Below are 22,300 nucleotides of genomic sequence, written 5' to 3'. Positions count from 1 at the left end.
GAACACAGCACTTTTTCCCCGTTTTTGAGACACCTCAAAAGCCCATAAATGAAATGTTGAGATCTGCTGTGGCCAAGAAAGGGTTTGGAAAAAGAACAGGGATTCAGGAAAGATACCACTCCTGGTCACTTACCCCTAAAACCCAGGTTCCAAATGCTGCTCAGCCTGGAGAAGGCTCTAGGGAGACCTTTTATTGCTGCCTTCCAGTGCTTAGTGGGGGCAGGCAGTGATAGGATAAGAGGGAATGGTTTAAAACTGTCAGAGGAAAGATTTATATAAGATATTAGGAAGAAATTTTTCCCTGTGAGGATGTTAAAGCACTGGCACATTGCCCAGAGAAGCTGTGGCTGCCCCATCTCTGTAAGTGTTCTGGGCCAGGTTGGACAGGTCTTGGAGCAACCTGGGATAATGGAAGGTGTTCCTGCCCATGGCAGGGGAATGAAATGAAATGAGTTTGAGGTCCCTTCCAGCCTGAGCTATTTTGTGAAACACAATAACCCTTTCAGGGCTTTCTCAGAAGACTAGAGTAGCCATCTGCATCTCCAAGAATCCTGCCTGTCAGTTAGGAGTTAGGGGTTTTGACCACCAATACACTGGGAGGCAATCAAGGAATTGTTTTCCAGACTGCCTAAAAAAATGGCTTTATTTACAAGCTGTATGTCAACAGCAAGACGATTCTTGCAGGGATGGGTTCGGGGAAGGTCCCCCAAATCACTGGGACTGGAAACCAAAGTAGCACTACTGTACCACAAGCAAGTGCCACTTGCCCTAAGCAAGGCCAAACAGACCTGGGTAGAGGTGGCCAAACCCCCTGGACTGCCCAGGTCTTCTCTGCAGCCTTGTGCCAAGGCAAACAGAGTGTTTGTCCTGGAGCTGTGACACTGCCTGCATGGAGGGAGACACAGCCCCAAGTGCAGGGTTCAGCATGGCCCACACTCACAGGCTGGCTGCAGGCAGCCCTGACTATGGGCAGCCCTGACTATAGACACAATTTCACCTACAGAACTGAGGAGCTGGGGACAAATCTGCCTCAGCATTCAGAAGTTGCTGTCTTGTGGTCACTGGCAGTGTGGAAACTGCATCACAAGCACCAGCGACCCCAAGAAGTCTGAAAGCTATAATGTTATGGAGCACCTGTACATGATCAGACCTGCAAAATATTTAGATATTTGCTAATGAGACACGTCACATGCTGACACAAGACAGTTGGGTGTGCTGCTCCCAATGGGTCATGTCCTACCAACAGGTGGACAGCGTGGCTCTGTGTCACACCTCTGGGCTTTCTGCTGCCTGTGGTTGGTGATGGCTGCCCCATGCTCCAGGACTACCACATCCTTATGGATCAAGAGGATGAGGTTTCATCTGTTACTCTCTGGTGACAGGTCTGTTTGCCTCTGTACCTGAGGCAGGGGCCCTTCTGTCTCATTTATCATGTAAAATATTTTAAGACCAGACTCTTTTCTGAACATATTCTCTCCTTATAGACACTTGATTCTCCCCAGGACAGTCACAAGGAATTAAGAAGACTTGGAAAAATATTCCTGAGTATACTCTTCAGGGCTGTTCCTCCCCAGGACCACCCTTCTCCTTTCCTGCTGTGTCCTCTTGCACTACCTGAGTTTTGTGGGCTTACCTTGAGATTTTTCTTGGCAATGCTGCACCTTCTGTGTGCAAAATATCAGATGTTTTCCTAGCTGTAATAAATCTCACTAGTTACTGTTCTTTTCCATTACTTTTATAGTGGTTTCTAGACTTTTCTCTGATGCATAGCTGGCTGCACTACCAACATCCTTTTTCTGTTCCCTTCCTGCTTTGCACAAGATCAGATATGAAAGCTGTAGACTGGAGACCGTCTGTGGAGGGAGAAATACTCTCATGCCAGAGCATTGCTTCTTCTTGTCTGGGTGGCTTACCTAAGAAAGAACCGAACAGCCACTGGGTCAGGAGTCTTCTCTGCCCAGCTGTGATTCTGCCAACACTTGCACTGGACTCCTAATCCTTGCTGCTATGCCTAATATACAACAGGCAGGCTGAGCTGTTGCATTAAAATGTCCTGTCCATACACAATGAGATTCACAGAGCTCTTCATGGAATCACAGAATAGTCTGAGATGGAAGGGACCCAGAAGGATCATCAAGTCCAACTCTTAAGTGAATGGCCCATAGGAGGATCAAACCCACAGTCTTGGAGTTACTAGCACCATGCTAGTAACTGACCAACTGAGATTGCTAGTACTCCATTCAGCATTTTGCATGTGGTCTCCAATTAACTTTGGAGATAGACTAATTTATCCACTGCAAAGCCAGTATGAACAAGTATGCAGCAAAAACTTCCACCAGCATAATGTGATGCTCTGCTGGCTCCCTGTGAAGTGCTTTCCCACCCTTCCCTTTTCTGGAGGTCATTCTCTTATGTCCCAACTTCAGTCACTGAACTAGAGTCAACTGCAGCTCTATCATGTATGGTGGTTACAAACCAGCATTTGGCTCCTTTTGATTCATTTACAGCTGTCAGATGCATCCCAATCCAGCTATCTCCTTCCATGATATTTCTTCTCCCTCCTTCGTGGTATGATGGCACACAGAGAAATCTTAAGATAACCTTTCACAAAAATTCTGCCATCCCTTGCAAGTTGTGCCCGCATTTCAATGTCCCTTATGCTGTGTTTCGTCCCTCAAGAAACTGCTCTGCCTGCCACCCAAACCATGCCCCATTCCTATACCCACTCCAGCAGCTGTGATGCAGGACACAAAAACCAGCTGTCACAAAGCAAAGCTTCTCACAATCACCTCACAGCATTTATGTTTTATTCTTAACACCCACACACCTTTAACATCCTGCATATCAGCAGGTGGTGTTACAAGGCTTCTCTTCTCTTCTCTTCTCTTCTCTTCTCTTCTCTTCTCTTCTCTTCTCTTCTCTTCTCTTCTCTTCTCTTCTCTTCTCTTCTCTTCTCTTCTCTTCTCTTCTCTTCTCTTCTCTTCTCTTCTCTTCTCTTCTCTTCTCTTCTCTTCTCTTCTCTTCTCTTCTCTTCTCTTCTCTTCTCTTCTCTTCCTGTTAAGATGTTCCTGGCCCCAAGTACACATGGTAAAGTGAACCAGCAGAATAATGAAGGATATCATCAACATCCACCAAGATCATAAAATGGATCAAAGTCTCCATCTGATGTTACAAAAATTCCTCACAATTCTTCAGATGCTCCTATAATGGACTTCTCAAACCACCCCATGGAAACACAGCAGGTACTGCCAGACTGGTCACTGAGGAAACACCACAGAACACACACTAACTGCCAAACTTCCCACCGAAAGCAAAAAGAGCAGGCAGCTTGTCCCACCAACAGCTATGTGTGACAAGACACCACTGCTCCAGGTTCCCTTGAACCCACATGCTATGCCTAGTCTTGTGGCTCAGCCTCAGTGGCAGCAGGAGCCTCCAGTTGGTCCAAACCCCATTAGCTACACCTCAACATGAGGCTGGGGTAATGGGCTTCCAGCTGAATGTGCTTCCCTGTGCTGGGCAGAACTTGCACCAACATGCTGCATGCTGTTACTTCTTCTCTTGAATCCTTTGGCCTCCAGTCTTCTCATCTTCCTCCATGTTTCAGGGAAGCACTTGCTCAAGAGACACCCAGCTCCTATCAGTTACTGGCATCCCAAAAGGAAGTTGGGCTTCACACGTCTGCATACCTGGAACCCAGTGCCTGCTCGTTCCAACACCTACAGCCCAGCAGCCTGATCTCAGCTCTGCCACAAACCTGGGAGAGGGGAGAGCATGCCCAACCACTTGGGTGCTCCAACAGCAGTCATGCCAAGGCGCATCCCTCAGTGCAGGCTCACACTCCTCTCTGCCTGGTGCATCTCCAAACCATGAATCCAGCACACTTGTGAACACTTCAGATCCTTGTGTGCAGGGCAGGATGTTTCTCCACAGCAGGGACCATGTGGTGTGCCTAAAACCCTTTCCACACCATGAAAGCAGGCAGCACCTTTGCCATCCAATGGGAAGGCGAGCCCCTTAACAAGCAAAGGCTTTGGAGAACCTCAGGGAGGAGCAGGCAGGGACAAATTCCAGTTGTGGCACTTGACCCACACTGCCTGTTCTTCACCATGCTGAGCTCCAGGGATCTCACAAGCTCTGAGATCCCATGGCATCTCTTTCAAGGGCTCTCCATTTCTGGCAAGTGACCCCTTCCCTGCACAGCTGATGCAGCGAGGGAGGCTTGGTTTCTGCCCCTCAATTCTCCCATCCTCTTCCAATGTGCATTCTTTCATACTCCTCATTCGAAGCGCGTAAGTTAGATGGAAAACTCTTCCCAGGATTAACTAAGGATGAATTCTTTTCTCCCCCTTGCTATGACAGTGGCTGGATTAAGACCGTAGCTATATGTGAACAGTGTAGGGTAGCCCTCATCACGACCAGAACCTGAGCTACATAATCAGAAAAGGATTAAAGCTCTATGAGGTGGGGAAAGGAAGTACTGTCTTAGAGCAAAATATTTAGATTCTGGAATATTGGCTAATTACAATATTTTTCTTCAAATAGAACATTTATAAGAACACTGAAACAAATTTTTGAGAACACTATATACCAAAGCCTTGAGTAATTCTTGATGCAAAAGTGTTCCCTCATTTTTCAGGCAGCTTCCCCATTTAGTGTTTGGAGTTGGGATGACTTCAGGTGGGTCTGAGTTGCACTGACAGGTCTGGTGGCATGTATTCCTATGGCCTGGAAATGCTGAATCCCTCCTGGCAAGGGTCACCTCCCAGTTTGAACCAAATGGCTGGGTGTGCTAGAGTGTGAGACATGCTGTCAACTTCAAAGACCCTGCCAGCAGCAACATGGGAAAGGGCCAGCAGAGCTCTTCCTGGGAAGTGGGAGGGCAGTTTATGACCTTCCTCTGTCCTTCAGTCCTGTCTGGAGAGTTGCAGAGGGATGTGAACACAGACGAGATTCCTTAAATGGCCTTTTCTGAGATTCTGATGAACTGAGCTGCTAATTTAAGTCACACTCACAGCTGCCATGTCAGGACACTTGTTCAGTGATGCTGGGGGTCACATCCCACTACCATGGCTGCAGAAGCAAGGCAAACCACCCACAGAACCCTAGCAGATTTGGTGTCACGCTCCCAAGCTGATGCCCACCCTGGCACCAAACAGCCCCATCACATGCTTTGCCTTCTGTTTTGCCCCTATTTCCCCCTACCATATGAACAACCTAGCCCAGTTCTCTCTCAGGCTCAATTTCTGCTGATTTTGCAGAAATTGTTCAGTGATTGTAGCCTTGGTGAGTGATCCCAGTCAGGCAGCACTGCTGATACTCTCACCCCTTTGTCTGGCTATTTCTTGCTTTCTTCTCAGCCTTTGGACAGGGCTGGCATTTCTTTGGCTTAGCGGTCACCTCTCCGTTTAACCTCAGCCCAGAGCCAGACACCTCCTTTAAATTTTGCACTACTGTCATTAATGCTGGTATTCTCCTACATTTCAGCCAGTGCCACCTGATGCAACACCAAAACTGACTTTCAACGCAGGCTGGAGTCTCTTCATTGGTTTTCACATACACATTATCCCACACGCTAGTAGGAAACAAGCCACCACGACACTCCTGTGAGCCCATGGATACTCTGCTCTTTCTTACATTAGGTGGGGCAGGATTAGGGAAGGAGGTTGGGAGAGGCACAGGCAAAACCACTTTCACAAAACAAAATCCTTTGTCTTTTCAAAATATTATGCAGATTATGTATTATGCAGATCACCAGTGCAGGACAAAGAAGCGAGGCTTAGGATGTATTGAACAAGCAAAATTATATCACACATCCTCCAAATGGGATTATAGGATTGATGAGGACTGGTTAAACCATCATGAGATGATCCAACTGTGCTGATAATACATTTCCTGACTTTGTTTCTCTTAAAGAAAAAAAACAGGTTTGGACGGAAGATCTGAGTGACAAGAAATTACTTCAGGGTGAAGTTGCTGAAAAAATGACACTGCCTCACAGATTCTTCTTTTTTGGCCTCCCAAGAACTTCCCAGCTTCCTGATAGTCCTAGCTCAGGCTAGGGACAGTCTCCAGAGCTGTGTACTGATAGAGTACTGACAGCTTTTTCCTGCAGTATTTCTGCTCCTCACACCATCTCTTGACTGCCAGACCGGCCAGCTTCCTGCAAACCATGACATTCCGGGGAATATATTACACATCTGTGAAGTTCTCTTCATTCTCTCCCACCAAGGCAATCAGTTCTTCATGGTGATGTCAGATTCCTATAAGGCAGAAGGGCAGCCCAGGGTTCTCATGCACCTAGCACTTGTCTACATCTAAAGCTAGGGGAGATTAATGCCTTCAGAGATGACAAAAGACATTTGATAAATGATGGCATTCACAGGAAATGCTAGAGGAGCAGTTATCTAGTCACCACTGAGAGATGCTTTGATGGGAATGACTGGCAAAACCCTGCTCTCTCCATAGCATTCCCCATGCATGTTCTGTACCAGATATGGTGATACATCTGTTCATCTCTTCATTCGTACCACAGCTCAGTCTACTTGGATGCTGCTGCCATGAGACACCCAAGAGATTTCCATAAGCTTTTCATTATAAGAGTATGTTTTTGGTTGCTTTCAAGTTACCAGACTGAAATCACCTGAACTACCCACGTCAGGCACACATCCATCAGCCTGGGTTAAACAGACACTCTCAGTTGGACCAAACCCACAAGAAACACAGTCCACATATTTCAAATAATGAGACAGGAAAAACTATTTATTCATAAAAAGAATTGCACTAGTTAGTTACCTTATTAAGAAGCCTGCACACATTCTTACGTTGGTCGAAGCCACTAAAAACATCAAAGTTACAGCTTAGAGCAGAAAGCCTCTGGGCTTGGGTCCTTTGCAGCATCCCTGTGGAAAACCATCCAACCTCGATCAAACTATCAATTTCGACAATGAGTTCATACCATCCATAACTCTTTCAAGTTTGTGAGGAAAAGTCTTGTAAGACACCACAATGTCTCCTTTTCTACCATCTTCTCGTAGGCTCTTCTGCCTGTCTTTCCTGCCAAGGCAGAGTGTTTTCTGCAGTAGGACTAAGGTGGTGACATGAATGCTGTAACAGCTGTGACATTTTTTTCATGTTATTAATTCATTAATCAAACATGGGCTCAGGATACTGGGAGCCTGACTGGCAGTAGAAGATCCTCCCTGTTCACCATTCTGCTGACAATTCACTCCAAGATGTCTCCCTGCTCTCAATCACCCTTTCCACTCTTTTGCAAACTCATTTACAAAGTAATTCCTGACCACCAGTGTCTGACTGAGAATGGTACCTAGACTGAAATAATGAATTTAAATCCATGATGTGACATTCCCTGAAAACAAAGCATCGAGAGATTGACAGCTAGCACTACAGAGAAGGTCTCTGAACTGCTATGCCAGTACCTTCCACACATGTTTAGGTGCTCATCTTTGACTATCTCGCTCTGCACATCTTGTAAGGACTGATAAACAGACTGTTCATAAAACTACTGTTCCAGAGAAGAACTGCAGGATTTAGGCTTCCCAACACAGGAGGAAAAGACACTTCCATGAAGAGAGGTCCAACTTCATGATACTTACATTTAGTCAGCAAATTGCTCTGCTACTTGATGCAAACAGTGGAGAAGCTGGGCAGATGTGCCTATGAACACAAGAAATAGGGCTGCCCCAGGTCATACAGGGAATAACTTCTTACTAGGAGAAGCCAGGAGGAAAACACTTCCTTCTAAATGTTTGACTTCAGGGTTCTGTTCTTGGATTGTATTGAATTGACACGGAGATACAAATCATGCCCAAGAAAAGGAATGCTTCTGATGCTTTTTGACATAGCTCTTCTCTGTGAGTGAGACTGGCATGCTCTGTCTAAAGGACAACACCCCACGCTGGAGGCAGCAACATTCCGTACTCATGGCAGAAGTTCCCATTCTGTACTGGGAGACAATGAGAACTCATCACACAGCAGAGACAGCATACAGCATGACATGAAAGAATAAACCAAAAAGTTGTGAGGCAACATGACTTCAAGCCTATTAAAGGAAGCTGCTTTGAAATTCTTTCTACAAACTCAGGGCAATGGAAAAGAGATCCATGCCAATCTGGTTACTGGGGCTTGCAACTGCACCCAATCTTCTTACAAGTACCAAGGTGAATGCTCAGTAGAACAGCACTGACCTAGAACTTCAGCAGTTTCTGTCATGAGGTAAGACAGAGGACTCTGCATCCAGAGGCAATGCCATTTTTTCCTTCCAGAAAAACAAAGGATAAAGGCAGGACCAGTAAACACCTGAGGATTACTGGTGATGTCCCAGATTTATTTTTCACTGCCTGCTTATTTAATTCTGACACTGAAAATCTAATTTCTACAATGCAAAGTTTTACATTTCTTCATGTACATAAACACAGAATAAAGCTACAGTTAACTTGGGAGACCTCACAGGTGTGTGAAAAAGACACTTTGTTGCACTCACAGCACTTGTCTGGTGCAGAATCTAGTACTTACCATTATGATGGCTCCTGCATTAAGTATTGCCTTAGCAGGCTAGCTTCTTAAAAAATAGGGAGAAAAAGAACAATTGTTGACTCAAGGCCCACACAGGTGTAGAAGGCGGCTAGCTTCAACTTGCACAAAAGTGGCCACATAAATAAACTCCTCAATGACCTCAGCCTGGACTCCAGTGGAAAGAGGCCTAACAAAATGCTGTGCCAAAGCACCCAGAAAACACTACATGGGACTGCATGGGAACTCACACCACAACCTAGAAACATAGATTTTGAATCAAAATGTGTGGAATCAAAAGACTAGTTTTACAAGTGAAGTTGGGGATTATTTCAGAGTAAGAAACTCAGCCTTAGGGTTAAAGAAGAGCAGTACAGTTTGCCCCAAGCTCCACTTGTACGGGCTGCACAAACCACCAACCCACAGGTCATTTATGAGGAAAGTTAGTGCAGCAAACTGCTGCCTTCTACTGCACTGGAGACTTCAAAAATGAGGGGGTACTGCCTGTGACACCTGATCAGCCAGACTTGTTTTGTTCATTACTGTAAGATGCAGAGATCCTGGGACTGAACAGAAACTCAGGGAAATGGTGCTGGTAGCAGAAGGAAAAAAAAAACCAAAAAGGGAGGTTACCTGTCATAACCAGTATAACTGAAAGATCTAGAATGATTTAAACAAAGTTTAGGGAGAGAGTTTCCAAGGAAAAACAGCTGCCCCAAAAGAGGACAAAGGTGAATTTCCAGTGGGAAGACTTTCATCTCTACAAAGTACTGAGAAATTCAGCAGTTTGCAGCAGTGGGACACAGGCCAAACAAGCCTGTTATGTCTCCATCCACAGACAGAGAGGTTCCTATCAAAGCATGGCTCTGCCGTGGCCAAGGCAAAGCTGTGATATAATCTAAATGCTGCTTTGCAAAAAAAAGGTGAATTCATTTCATCACACCTTGGGCCAATGTCTGGCAGCTGAGATAGCCAGCAAATGAAGGTATAAATCTTTCAAGACTTGGGCAAAATAGACCAAAGAACAGAAGTCAGGAACATGTCTGAAACCTACTGCAGAACAGCTAGGGAAAGTGTAATAATTAAATTCTCACTTCACTTTTGTCAGATTGATCACCATCAAATGGTGAGACAGTAATGAGCAATTTCCTGCCTGGGCTGGCCAAATGAAATAGAACCGCATTGTACTGGTCTTCTACCAAGGGCCAGATGGAAAGGACTGGCATCCAGCTAGCCCGCCTACAGAACAGGTCAGATCCCATAGGAGCAGCAGGAAGGTGTTCAACTGCTCTGTCCACAGCACTGCAGTACTCAGATAATGTTGTCAACTTCTCCAACACCAGGAAAGAAACATTGGTTCCTCCCTGAAGGTAAGATGACGAGACAAAATTCCTGGTAGGCACAGAGACACTATGATTACCTAAGAGGACAAGGTTGATATGATGCATAAGTTGAGGCTCATGTTCCTCAGGAACACATATTTTGGTAATTACCTTGCACTTACACTGATAGGATATTGCTTTTGAACATCTGCTGCTGACATTGACTACAATGTAACAAAATAAAACTTAGCACAACAGACGATGCTACAATCTGTAATAGACTCATTGATTGTCATAAACCGAATACACCTAAACACAGTGATCAACAGTAATTTTTATAATTCTTTCATGCAGTTCAATGTCCTGTTGTGGACAGCTTTTCAGAGATAAGGCCTAAAAGAGCCACTGCACACACATGCACAGTGATTTTTTCACGCCTTCACAAGAACACACAGAGAAATCCCTGACAGGAGGAATGATACAACTTGCTGGCCTGAACAGGCCAAACTGAGGGTAAACAGAACTAAAGGCTGTTCTGGGAAGTGAAGTTCCCAGGACAAAGCTGCAGACTCATTAGGTCATGCTCATACACAACTGGGGATGGAGGTCAAACAACTGAAACATGAAAGTCAGATATTAGCCATTTACCAATCATGAGTAACAGATTTAACTTTTTACCACCTCTTGGATACCACAGAATCATAGAATGGTTTGGGATGGAAAGGATCTTAAAACTCATCTTGTTATACCCCCTGCCACAGGCAGGGACACCTTCTACTAGGCCACATTGCTTCAAAAGCCCTGTCCAACCTGGCCTTGTACACTTTGAGGGATGGAGCAGCAACAGCTTCTATGGGCACCCTGTGCCAGGGTCTTGCCACTCTCCCATGGAAGTCCTTCTTATTATTCCAATAACCCTGCCCTCTGGCAGTGGGAAGCCATTACCCCTTGTCCAAAGTCCCTCTCCAGTTCCCTTGGAGTCCCCATAGGTACTGAAAAGCTGCAGTAAGGTCACCCTAGATGCTTCTCTTCCTGAGGCTGAATAATCCCAACTCCCACAGCCTTCTTTTTTTTCCTCTAATGAGTTCGATTCTATTGTTGGAAAATTATCAGACAAAATTAAAGTGCTTCTCTTTTCTTTAACAAAACCTCTACCTTTTCCCTTTGGTGCCCTATAAATAAAGTGTCAAATAATGTTTATCCTTTTTAAATCTGAAATCTTACATGTTTCATTCTTGCTGGACATTCTTCAAGAAGAAATATACCACAATAATTTCTGCACAGACTTAATTCCTTCAGATTTTGGATATTAAGTTCAGATTCCTATTATCCAAGACAGAGCCATGCTGTTTCAGTGTCCATGTCAGAAGAACAATTGGAGTTGTTTTTCCACCAGACAAGTCAGGTGCTCAGACAAGTACTCCTAGTCTTGAGGGTTCCTGTGTTCAGGCTGCATTTTGTGAGGGTAGAGGGGGGGAATGATGGGTGAAGGACAGAGATAGGACAGCCCCTGAGCTCAATCCTTTCACATTTCAAGATGAACCAAAAGCACAGAATTGAAGAATATTTATGACTTTATATACCCTTTACATTAATGTTTTTTGGTAAGTACGGGCACTTTCAGGAGCTTCTGCTCGGTGACTTCACAGAGCCTTCACCAGCGCAGCAGGACCGGCACCCGCCGAAATCTGCGCAGAGCCTTCATAAGAGATCAGCAGCGGGATCCTTCCATCCAGACGGGTCCTGGAGCCACTCCCGCCGTTCGGGACCGGCGGGCCTCACCCGCTCCAACCTGGCACCCGGCAGTCCCTGCCAGCTGGTGCCCTCCGCGCACGCCCGGCGAGCTCGCCCAGGGTCGGAGGGAGCTCCCGCTCCCAGGCCACCTCACCGCGCAGCCCGGCCCCACCACAGCCGCTCCCCCGCCCTAGGAGGCCGCGGCCGCCGCTCCCGCGGCGCTGAGGCGCTCGGCTGCCGCCGGGACGGAGCCTGAGGGAAACAGAGGATCCCGTGAAGGGCCCCGGAGCGGCCACGCGTGCCGCACTCACCCACCTCCGCCGCTCCCACCCGGCCGCGCGCGCTCGTCACGCGGCGGCGCAGAGCCCACATTGGCCGCGCCGAGGCATTTGCATCACGTGCCTCTTCTTGACCAATGGGGGGCGGCCGCGTGGCTCCGCCCCGCGGGGGCAGTTGCGGTGCAGGGTGCGGTCCCAGCGCGGCGGAGACAAAGTCGCACCGCACCGCACCGCACCGCACCGCACCGCACCGCACCGCACCGCACCGCACCGCACCGCACCGCACCGCACCGCACCGCACCGCACCGCACCGCACCGCACCGCACCGCACCGCACCGCACCGCACCGCCGGGGCGGGGCGCGGCGCGGCGCGGCACGGCATAACGAAGCGCAGCGCAGCGCCGGCTGCTCACCCGGCGGGGGCCGTGACCGGCAGGGGGCGGGGCGGGCTCGAGGCGCGCGCGGCCGCCGGTGCATGCGGCGCAGGCCCAGGCCCGATGGCGACCACTGCCGCCATGTCCCTGGGTAATTACAGCAGCCTGAACCGGGCCCAGCTTACCTTCGAATACCTGCACACCAACTCGTGAGTACCCGGCTGGGGTGGTGCGGGCCCGCAGCATCTGGCCTGCTCGGGACCCCGGCTCAGTGCGATGGGCCTGGCCGAAGCCACGAGGGCTGGTGGGGCTAAGTGGGCCCCAGCCCCAGGCCCGGGCGCTTCGTGGTCCTTCCGGGGACCGGCTTTTGTACCGCGGACAGGTCCGTGGATCACGGAGAGCCGGTGCGTGGGGACAAGAGGCCCCGGGAGGAACGGGGAGGCCCTTTGGGCAACCAGACCCGCACGGTCGGACCTCTGGAGAACAGTGTGTGTGCGCTGTCGTGCCAGCCACCATCCCTCTGCGGCATCTGGCTTTATGTGTGACTGTTTTGCAGGTTTATTTTTAACAGGATTATGATAACATTTTTTCCAGTCAGATTTTTACATGTCGCCAGTGAATGCCCCAAAATAATACCTCTTGAGAAGAGGCAAAGCCATTATTTAAGATGAGTTTCTCGTGGACGCATGTCTAGCAAATGAGAAGCACCATCAGGAAGCAGCACTTAAGCGGGGTTAGGGCGCCCATCAACACCCGCCTGCTGCTCCTAAGCCTTGTAATGGCACGTATAGAGGAGATAGAAGAGCTTGTTCTGCCCAAACTGGAAGAACTCTGTGGAATCACTTGGCATTGCTTCATTTTGATCAGCTGGTCACCAGCGTAAGATTGTCTGCTGATGTTCTGTGGAAGAGTTGGCTTACTTTTATCCATCAATAGAAGAATAAATAAAGTGCAGGTTTATCTTTTTGTTTCTCTTTTCAACATGTGAAGGATCACAGTGGTCGACAGCAGTCTAAAGAAGGCACAGGAACATGGGCAACTTGGTTGCAAAGGATTTTTGTCTGGTTCTGTTGGTAATGAGATACATCTACAAGAGCAGTTAAGACTAATCTCACATATGTGAAGACCATTACAATCCACTTATTTTCAGAATCAGGAAAGTAATGGGCTTTGAACAGGGAAATAAACCTAGTGGTGGCTCCATGTCACATTTGGGTCTGCTCTTTAGCTTGGCTGGTGGCAGTTGGAGTGAACAGTCTGGTGCCTGAAGATAGACAATACTGAGTCATGTTGTGGTGCTATTGTTGATTTGTGAAATTCTCATGTCCAGCTCTAGAAGACAATTTTTTTTATGGATGAGAAGACTGTGCAGATGATGGCAGTGCTCTGTCAGCAGCTTGTGTTTGCTTACAAAGCTCTTCATAAGAAGATAAAGCCTGTGCTAAAGACCGAGTTGTTGCTGCTGCTCTCAAGTATATTAAAGCTGCTTCATGTTGCCATTGTGTTTACGCTGTTGTCTGCTTGTGGTGTGCTGCATGTCTGCAGTGATACCTGCATTACCGAATTCTTGGAAAGAGATGGAGATGGAAGCCAATGCTTGGATAAGCCAAAGCCAGAGCTGCTCGTCCATTGTGAACAAAGAGCCTTTTGAGGTTATGGGAATCAGTGCATAAATGAAATGCTTCCCTAAGAATGGCAATGGGAGTTATGGAAGTCATTATAAAAACAAAGCAGCAAACTGACCCATAACAACCAACCTCTCCTGCTCCTCCAGAAAAAAAAAGAGCAAAAAAGAAAACGAGCTAATCCCCAAATCAACCCAAGGCCAGTATAGAGATTTTGATAGAGGAGACTGGTCTCCTCTGGACTGCTCTCTTGCTGAGGGAGACCATCCCATCTTAGATAAATTCTACTTCAGTGCTAAGTGTATTCTCATAATCAAGGAGGTAGAAATTCTTTAAATTGCAGTGAAAGACCAACCATCTGGCTGCTAGGGTGCAGAAGAAAACCATGTGTTGTTTTCTTTTTTTTAATTTTTTCTCCCCTTCCTTTTAAAGACTTTCTTTCAGAAAAGTTTCCATATGTCCAAGTCAGAGCACTCAATCTGAAGTGCTTTACAGGAGACAGTTGGTCAGGTCCCTGAGCTTGAGGACCTGCAGCAGATCTTTCCAATAGCAGCTTAATGCTTGCATGTCTGATGGCACATGGAGTTGAACCTCCAGCATCTACATTAATAGATTCAGTTGCCATATTTTTAAAAAGTAAAAATATCGCTCTGCTTTCCCAACTGATTTATTGATGAATAGTTGAGGGCAGACAGACTTTTTTTGTAAGTTCTGTAGTGATGAGACAGAAGGCCATGGCTTTAACATAAGAGTTCATACTAGATAGGTTCATACTAGATGGAAGGAAGATAGTCTTCCCTGTGTGGGTGGGAAGGCCCTGGAAAAGGGTGCTCAGAGAAGCTGTGGCTGCCTCATCCCTCAAAGTGTCCAAGGCCAGGTTGGATGGGGCTTGGAGCAACCTGGCCTAGTGGAAGGTGTTCCTGCCCATGGCCGTACTTGATGACCTTTAAAGGTCTTTTTCAACCCTTATGTTTCCATGTTAAAGTTCTTTTAAATCCTAGAATGAAAATCAGTGTGCATAAGCACATGAAAATTACATGTGAATTGTTTTATGACTTTCCAGTGTCACCTGCTTACCTTTGCATTGGTTTTCCTTAACAATTAAATGCTGTTACATTAAGATACATTAAGATACTTCCAAAGTTATTAATTGAGATGATGCCAAAAATATAACAGAGACCAACTAATTTGTATTTGCATATTTTGAATATTTATAATAAAAAATTGAATTATTTTGTTAAAAGTTGAGGACCTGTTAATTGTCTTCTAGCAGTAGCTAGCCTTTAGCTTGCAACTTGTGTGTTGTTGTATAACAAGAATTGTCCTGGTGAATACAGTTGGAGTGGAAGAAGGTCACTTGAAGAGACTTCAAAATGACTAAATGATGGACTTGAAGAAAACTAGTAATAATAGACCAACAGTATTTCACTCCCTCACCAAATTCCCTCTTCATGTGCTTTTTCTCTATTTTGGCCTGAAACAGAGTGCATTATTTAGAGAATGGCTGTTGTTCCCGATGTGCCAAAATAAACTATTTTCCCAGATGTTCTCTCCTTCAGAAGAAAAGTGAAGTCTTAAGTCTCTCATTAGTAATTAGATACTTGTCTGCAGGGTCTGGAGTCCACCTAGGTTCAAGCAGGAGGTTCCTGTAGGAACTTCTCACAAAACAAGTTTTTCTTCCCTTGGGACACTACTCCAAATGATTCGTTGTAGAGGTGTTTGAAGTTGGTTGTGTTTTAGAGCCATCTAATTTGACCTTTTGTCACTTATGTTTCAATAAATTGCCAAATTCAATGTTGGACTCCCCTTTTAGATTCCTTATCAAGCCTCCAGTTCTGCATGGAGCTGGCTCAAATGGAAGGCGCACATTGTGGGATGATCCAGGCCAGTCTTTGTCTACCCAGATGAGCTGTTGTTGACACTATGGATTTTGATGCTACTTTCCTCCCTTCTATATGTCGTTTCACCCATTGTATGGCAGTAATAGTTGTATTTTGGATACTCTGATGCAGGTTGTTTTTGCCTCTGATGATGCCTATCTAAAATAAGCTCACCATGTTTGCAGGTTAGTAGCAAGCTCTGATAGGCTTCATTTTGCCAACAGTTTGTCTTGTTTTTTGAAGTTGTGCTGCAAGTAAAATCATCCCAAACTTTTTTGAGGAGGTGTGAGAAATGGTCACCGGTTGATCATGATGGATGTGAAGTATTTCAGGCACTTTTGACTGTAAGGCAAGACCATTTGGTTTGTTTGAGATTAGCTGATTAAATCAGGTCCCAAAGCACTTCATCTGACTTAAGTTAGATATTGACAAGTGTGTTCAAATTAATAAATTGAATGGAAGACTTTCATAGTATATATTCTTTTCTCTTAGTGATAAATAGGTGGAGTGAATTTCATTGGCTTGTGGCAAAGTCAGTAGTCAAGGTCAGTAGTGTTGGGCTATGCAATGTTTTGTTTTGCCTTTCTTGTCACCTGTAGCTGTGCTATCAATTGTTTTGTTCCAGCATCTTTCTTTGGAAATCCTTATTTGTATCTTATCTGCATATTTTCTTTGAAGTATTCCTAAAATTGTGGAGTAAAAAGTGCTCATAAAGCATAGTTACTAGTGCTAAAGCATCCATTTGCTTATGGGTTACTTCCTAGATAAACTTCGGTGATGTTGACCTGTGGAGCTGAATAGACACTTTTCAACTCGGGAGAACATTTGATATCTGTAATCATCTTACATATCTGCTCACTCACCTCCCCAGTGGAATGGAAAGGTGAATGGTACAAGGCTAAAACCCATGGGCTGAGATAAGAACATTTCAAATATTGGAGTGAAGAAACATATGATGATAATAGAGAGGAATAAACCCCAAAAGTCAAGTGATGCTCAATACGATTGCTCAGCATCCACTGACCCATGCCCTGCCTGTCCCCCAAGAGTGATTGGCCCCTCCCCTGATTTGTAGACTGGGCAGAACATTCTGTGGTACGGAATATTCCTCTGCCCACTTTGGGTCAGCTGCCCTGACCATGCTCCCCTCCAGCTTGTATAGCTGACTACTGCAGGACACTGAAAAGTCCTTGACTTAGGGTATGAATGGCTTGGCACCAGACATCAGTGTGTTATCAACATTGTACTCGCACTAAATCCAAAACACATCTCTTAACACCTACTGAGAAGAAAATGAACTCTATCCCTGCTGAAACCAGGACAGCAGGAATTCCTGTTCAAAGGACGGAATACCAAGATTGTGTTTCTATGGAAGCTTTCTGATGGGGTAGATAGTCTTCCAAACACTGTTCCCATTGGTCTTGTCTCTGCGGGAGAGTGGAGATAGGGAAATCTCTGTTTCTGTTGTTTTAGTGGTAACTTTAAAGCCTGATGTCTTTTCCTATGACTGGAGCTGTGTTGATGGGTTCAGTGTAATCACCCTGAATATGGCTATGGAAGTGTGTTTTGTGGTTATTAACAGTGTGGACAGCTATATATTTTGTGTGTGGGAAGTACCTATGTGTCTGTTCTTGGAAGGCTGAAAATATGAAGAAATACATTCTTTTTGGTCACCTGTTGGCTGTATGTGAGGGTTTTGTGCAAACTGAAACATGTTGATTAAACTGGTTTCCGAGGTCTTGGTCTCTTCATTGAACACCCTAGAGGAGTAACGTATTCCATCAACTGTTTCTCCATGTTTTTGCTATTAAACTTATAGTGGATGTGGTTCATCTATGTTTGAAAAAATTGTTAGATTTTGAAGTTAGGTTGCCAGCTTGGGCACGAAGTGAAGATACGGCATTTATGCCAACAGACAGTGTATTATAATGATTTTTATTAGCTGCTTAAGTTTTTGTCAGTATCTGTTTCAGTTATGAGGCATATAACTAATGGCTTCCAAATGGAAACTGCTTAAAAGAGGTGTCAGTTAAGAGGCTGGAAATGAAACATGTCTCTTGAGATTGTGCTGAAGTGGTAGCTGGGTTCATTATTTTAGTGTTAATTTGGAAAGGTGGCATGGTACAGTGGTGTCAGAAGACTTTCTCTGGATTAGTAGCAGTTGCACCTACTGGATGTTAGCCAGGATCTGGAAGCATTTTTCTGTCACAAATAACTTCCGCAGTAGGACTGTGTGCATGGGGGAGACTCACCTTGTCAATAATGTTGTTCATGTCTTGTTGCCCAGAGTGGCTGTGGGCTACCGCATTCCCAGAAGTGTTCAAGGCTAGGTTGGACAGGGCTTGGAGCAAGGTGTCCCTACCCATAGCAGGAGGATTGGAATAAAATTTGCTTTAAGGTCCCTTCCAACTCAAACTGTTCTGTGATTCTATGGTAATCCTCATCTGGCCATATTTACTTGTAGGCAGTATTTAGTTGCTGTGAAAAGACCTGTCACTGTGCTGTATAAGGACTTCCATGAACTGTTGACTGGATCATAGGCTCATTGGATCATCATGTTCTCTGTCATGTCTGTGTAGCTGCAGTATGTTCTAGACCATAATGAGCTGCAATTTGGGACAGACTGGCTGCTGCATGGCTGCCTCTGGCAGACAGTAAATCACTCGTTCCTAGTCTGCTGTCAGCCAGACCATTGTGTTATACCTATTTGACTGGATTTGTTTAAAATGTAGTTGAGATTCTCGCTTATTTAAAGGTCTCTCTTTTTTTCAGTGTTGGTGTAACTCTGATGATTTCTGTTTCATTGCAGAACTACCCATGAGTTCTTGTTTGGTGCCCTTGCTGAACTTGTAGATAATGCCAGGTATGTAGCTGAGACTGCCTAATTCCTGAGGTAACTTTGGTTAAGATTTAATTCACCTATGTATTAGTTGATCTTAAGCAATTTTCACTTCTAGTAGATTTTACAAGAAAATAGAATTTTAATTTAGCATGAGTATTTCACTTTCTCCTCTTACATTGCCTCATCAACCCCCTTAAAAAAATATTCCTGGAAAGACAGGTTTGAATGAATCCTGGAACAACTCATATTGGAAAAGAAATTGATAGCAGACACAAGAGAGATTTAAAGAAAAAACTAGTCTGCCCTTTTGTGTAAAGAAATTGCTAAAATAAATATTACAGAAGCTGTGGCTCTTCTGATATCTAAAAAATCATAGTATCAAACATTACAATGAAAATCAAATCAGAAGTGGGATGTTGAAAAATAAAGCAAGAACTGCTAAAGGAATTTTGACAATTCAGGAGTTATGGTCTTTGGAAATGGCAGGTGTTGGGCCACCTGTCTCACCTGTATGTGGAGGGAATCCCTGCTATAGAAGCCTCCCAAGCCTTGTGTGCTTTTGTCTTGAGCTAGAGGAAGTACTGTCATGAAGCACTATGGAAGTATTTTGGGATTGTTTTCTCTCAAGTGTGATTTGTCACAGTGTGCATTTTGTGATGTAAGTAGTTGAAACTGGGGCATTTTTGAGTTGGAAAGCTTCTGTTCAGGGAATCAGCTCTGTGTGCGTGTGTGCACTCACATGCGAGCTGGTGCTGTGTTCATGGTTGCAACAAGGTAAGAAAAAGTAGGGGGCCTTTGGGGGTGGTTTTCCCTTCACCTCTTGGCTCCCCTCTGGCTATAGAGAGGTTGTCTTCTGGGAAGAAGTAGCTAGGCTGGGCTGGAGGTACAAAATTGAAACAAAGTGGCTGTGGCATTTGTCAAGTGGGGCTTTGTTACAGCTCTATAGTGCCATGCCTCTAGTCAGCAAACCCAGGTTGGTTTGGGAAGAGAGCAGTGGTGCTGTACCAGCTATACTTTCAAATACAGAGAGGATGCAGTGTGTGAAGTGTGGCACTTCAGTGATCTTGTAATGGCAGTTGCCTGTAGTAATCTTGAATGTATTGGAATGAGGCTTTATGTGGAGTTACTAAACATTTTGTAGGCAGCTCGACAGAAAAACCTATAGATGTTGTTTGTTTTGTACAGGAGGGAGCTCAGAAGTGTATACTCATTTGATTCCCAGCCCAGAATGACTTTTGTTAGAATGCCAGTGGTACTTCCTGTCACCAGACCCGTTTGTGTGCTGGCAATGTCTTGTGCTGGAGTTTAGGTTCAGATAAACAATATGTAGGACAATGTTTTCTGTCACTGATGACTGTGGGGCCTCTGTGGGCTTTGATCTATACAGCCAGTTATTTTGGAAATGCCTGTGTATGCCTGGATTTTTAGCTTAATTTCTGTTTAATGTTTGGATATCAATTGTGGTTTTATTTCTTTGTAGAGATGCAGATGCCACAAGAATAGACATTTATACTGGTAAGTCACTCATGCTGCTACCTTGCCTGTCAGCAATTAAGTCAGTAGTTAACTTTGATTTAGGCTGCAAATGTATGTTGTCCTTGATTGAATAAGAGCGAGGGTGCTTATGCCCAATCCTGGGATCAGTACTGGGCCCCTCAAGACAAGAAAGATGTTGAGGGGCTGGAGCATGTCCAGAGAAGGGTAAGGGAGCTGAAGAAGGGGCTGAAGCACAAGTCTGATGAGAAGTGGTTAAGGAAGCTGGGGAGCTCAGCCTGGAGAAAAGGAGGTTTATGGGGGGCCACCTTGCTCCAACAACTCCCTGACAGAAGAATGTAGCCATGTAGGGGTTGGGCTCTTCTCCCAGGTAATAAGTGACAGAAATAAGAGAAAAGAGCCACAAGTTGTGCCAGGAGACGTTTAGGTTGGATATTAGGGAAAATTTCTTCACTGAAGGTGTAGTCAGACACTGGCACAGGCTGCCCAGGGCAGTGGGGGAGTCACTATCTACCCATATTTAAAAAATGTAGATCTGGTGTTTAGGGACATGGTTTAGTGAACTCAACTATGTTACATTCGTGGTTGGACTTGATGATCGTAAGGGTCTTTTCTAACCTGAATAATTCTATTCTACCATTTCTTCTGTGCCATAGTGCCTTTTGTCTTTCAAAAAGGAGTACCTTTACAAATATCTTGGGGAAGCAATTAAGTCAGCCTTCACCTGGGGTCAGGTGAAGTGAGTGGCTCTTTGTAGTGAATGCTAAAAAACTCCACTGACACAATACAGTTTTGTAGTGAAGAAGTTCTTAGTCATTCTGTAACAAAAATCTGGTGCTCTTTCTTACTGCTTAACCATATTGCAGGTTTAAAAGTCCTATTTCTTGTGTTACTTTTGTTGTTAACACAGATCCCATTTTATGGAACTTTTAACTTCTGCTTATGGGAACAGTGAATAACTTTTCTCTTGCAGAGCGACGAGAGGACCTGCGAGGTGGATTCATACTGTGTTTTTTAGATGATGGAACAGGAATGGATTCAAGTAAGTGACAGAAAGTTACATCTGCATTTGCAAGCTGAGGTTTCATGTTCTAGTTTAAGTTAAATTAACAGCTTAGTTCCATTGAAAAGGACATGTTCCATGCCTGTGTACATGCTTCTGCCTCTCCACTTGCTCTTTCACACCATATTACATGTCAAACCATTTACCTCTTCCACTGCAGAAAACTAATCTGGTCAAAAGAAAGTTGTTTTGCTGCAATATAGAGTTGGGTCAGCCTGACTTGAAGTTTCCCAGTATGCTGAAGTTGGCCTTGGGGTTGAAGGGAGAATAGTGGAGCAAGAAGGGTAACAAGCGCAAGGTTTGATGGCATAAGCCTTTTCCCCATCTGGCTGCCAGATGATTATTGTATCTCAACTCTAACGAGAAAGTGTGCCATGGCAGAAATTAAGGTTCTGCTTTGAAAACAGTTTGCCGTTGTTTCATCATGGACGTTGTGTTTGACATCAATACTGGACAATATAAAACCTTAGTAATATGAGAATATAGCAAATGTATTTCTGCCTTGTAAGAATTGCTGTAAATTGGTGTTGTATCTAGCAGGAGAAAGCGAAAAGCTTTTCTGCTTTACTTTAGCATCAATGAGCAGCACTGTCAACCCACCTTTGAGTCTTGAGGATTGGTAAGTCATCCTGTGAGGAGTTTCATACACAGTAGAAAGATTGGGTGAAATTGGGAGGTGAATTTGGAGAAGACAAAGGAAATGGGTAAATAAGCAACAACTAACATTTTTGCACTGATTCCTCAGTACTTTAAGTTCCTCTTGTGATATTTTCATAGTTCAATCCCAGCTGGCAACTCAGCCCTACACAGCTGCTTACTCCATCTCCACTGGGATGGTGGAGAGAATCAGAAAGGTAAAATATGAAAACTTAATGGGTTGAAATAAAGACAGTTCAGTAGGGAAAACAAAACCTGTGCATGCAAGCACAGCAAACCAAGGAATTCATTCCCCACTTCCTGTGGGCAGGCCACCCCCAGAAGAGCAGGCCTCCATCATGTAAAACAGTGACTTGGGAAGGTGAATGCTGTAAGGCCACACATGCCCCTCTTCCTCCTACTTCCCCAGCTTTATCTGGTGAGCACTACACCAAGTTGCATGAAGCTTGGAGCAACCTGGTCTAGTTGGGAAAGCGTCCTTGCCACGGCAGGGGGTGGA

At 45.1% G+C, this 22,300-nt stretch overlaps 1 protein-coding gene across 6 annotated transcripts in view; it reads left to right on the top strand.

Moving 5' to 3' along the window:
* The first annotated feature begins 12,038 nt into the window (after positions 1-12,038).
* Positions 12,039-22,300, top strand: part of MORC2 (MORC family CW-type zinc finger 2) — a 48,780-nt gene continuing 38,518 nt past the window's right edge. The window contains exons 1-4 of one of the 6 annotated variants that reach the window (XM_064392778.1): positions 12,039-12,449; positions 18,555-18,608; positions 20,068-20,102; positions 21,055-21,123. In XM_064392778.1, the coding sequence (XP_064248848.1) occupies positions 12,364-12,449; positions 18,555-18,608; positions 20,068-20,102; positions 21,055-21,123 (244 nt within the window). In that variant the 5' untranslated portion in view covers positions 12,039-12,363. Of the gene's footprint in view, positions 12,450-13,730; positions 16,291-16,605; positions 16,629-18,554; positions 18,609-20,067; positions 20,103-21,054; positions 21,124-22,300 lie in introns of those variants that run through there. The other 5 variants (XR_010348791.1, XM_064392775.1, XM_064392776.1 and 2 more) reach the window with 5 other exon arrangements.

This window comes from Passer domesticus, chromosome 17, assembly GCF_036417665.1.
Source record: "Passer domesticus isolate bPasDom1 chromosome 17, bPasDom1.hap1, whole genome shotgun sequence".
NCBI lineage: Eukaryota > Metazoa > Chordata > Aves > Passeriformes > Passeridae > Passer > Passer domesticus.
This window is presented reverse-complemented; position numbering and strand designations above follow the sequence as displayed.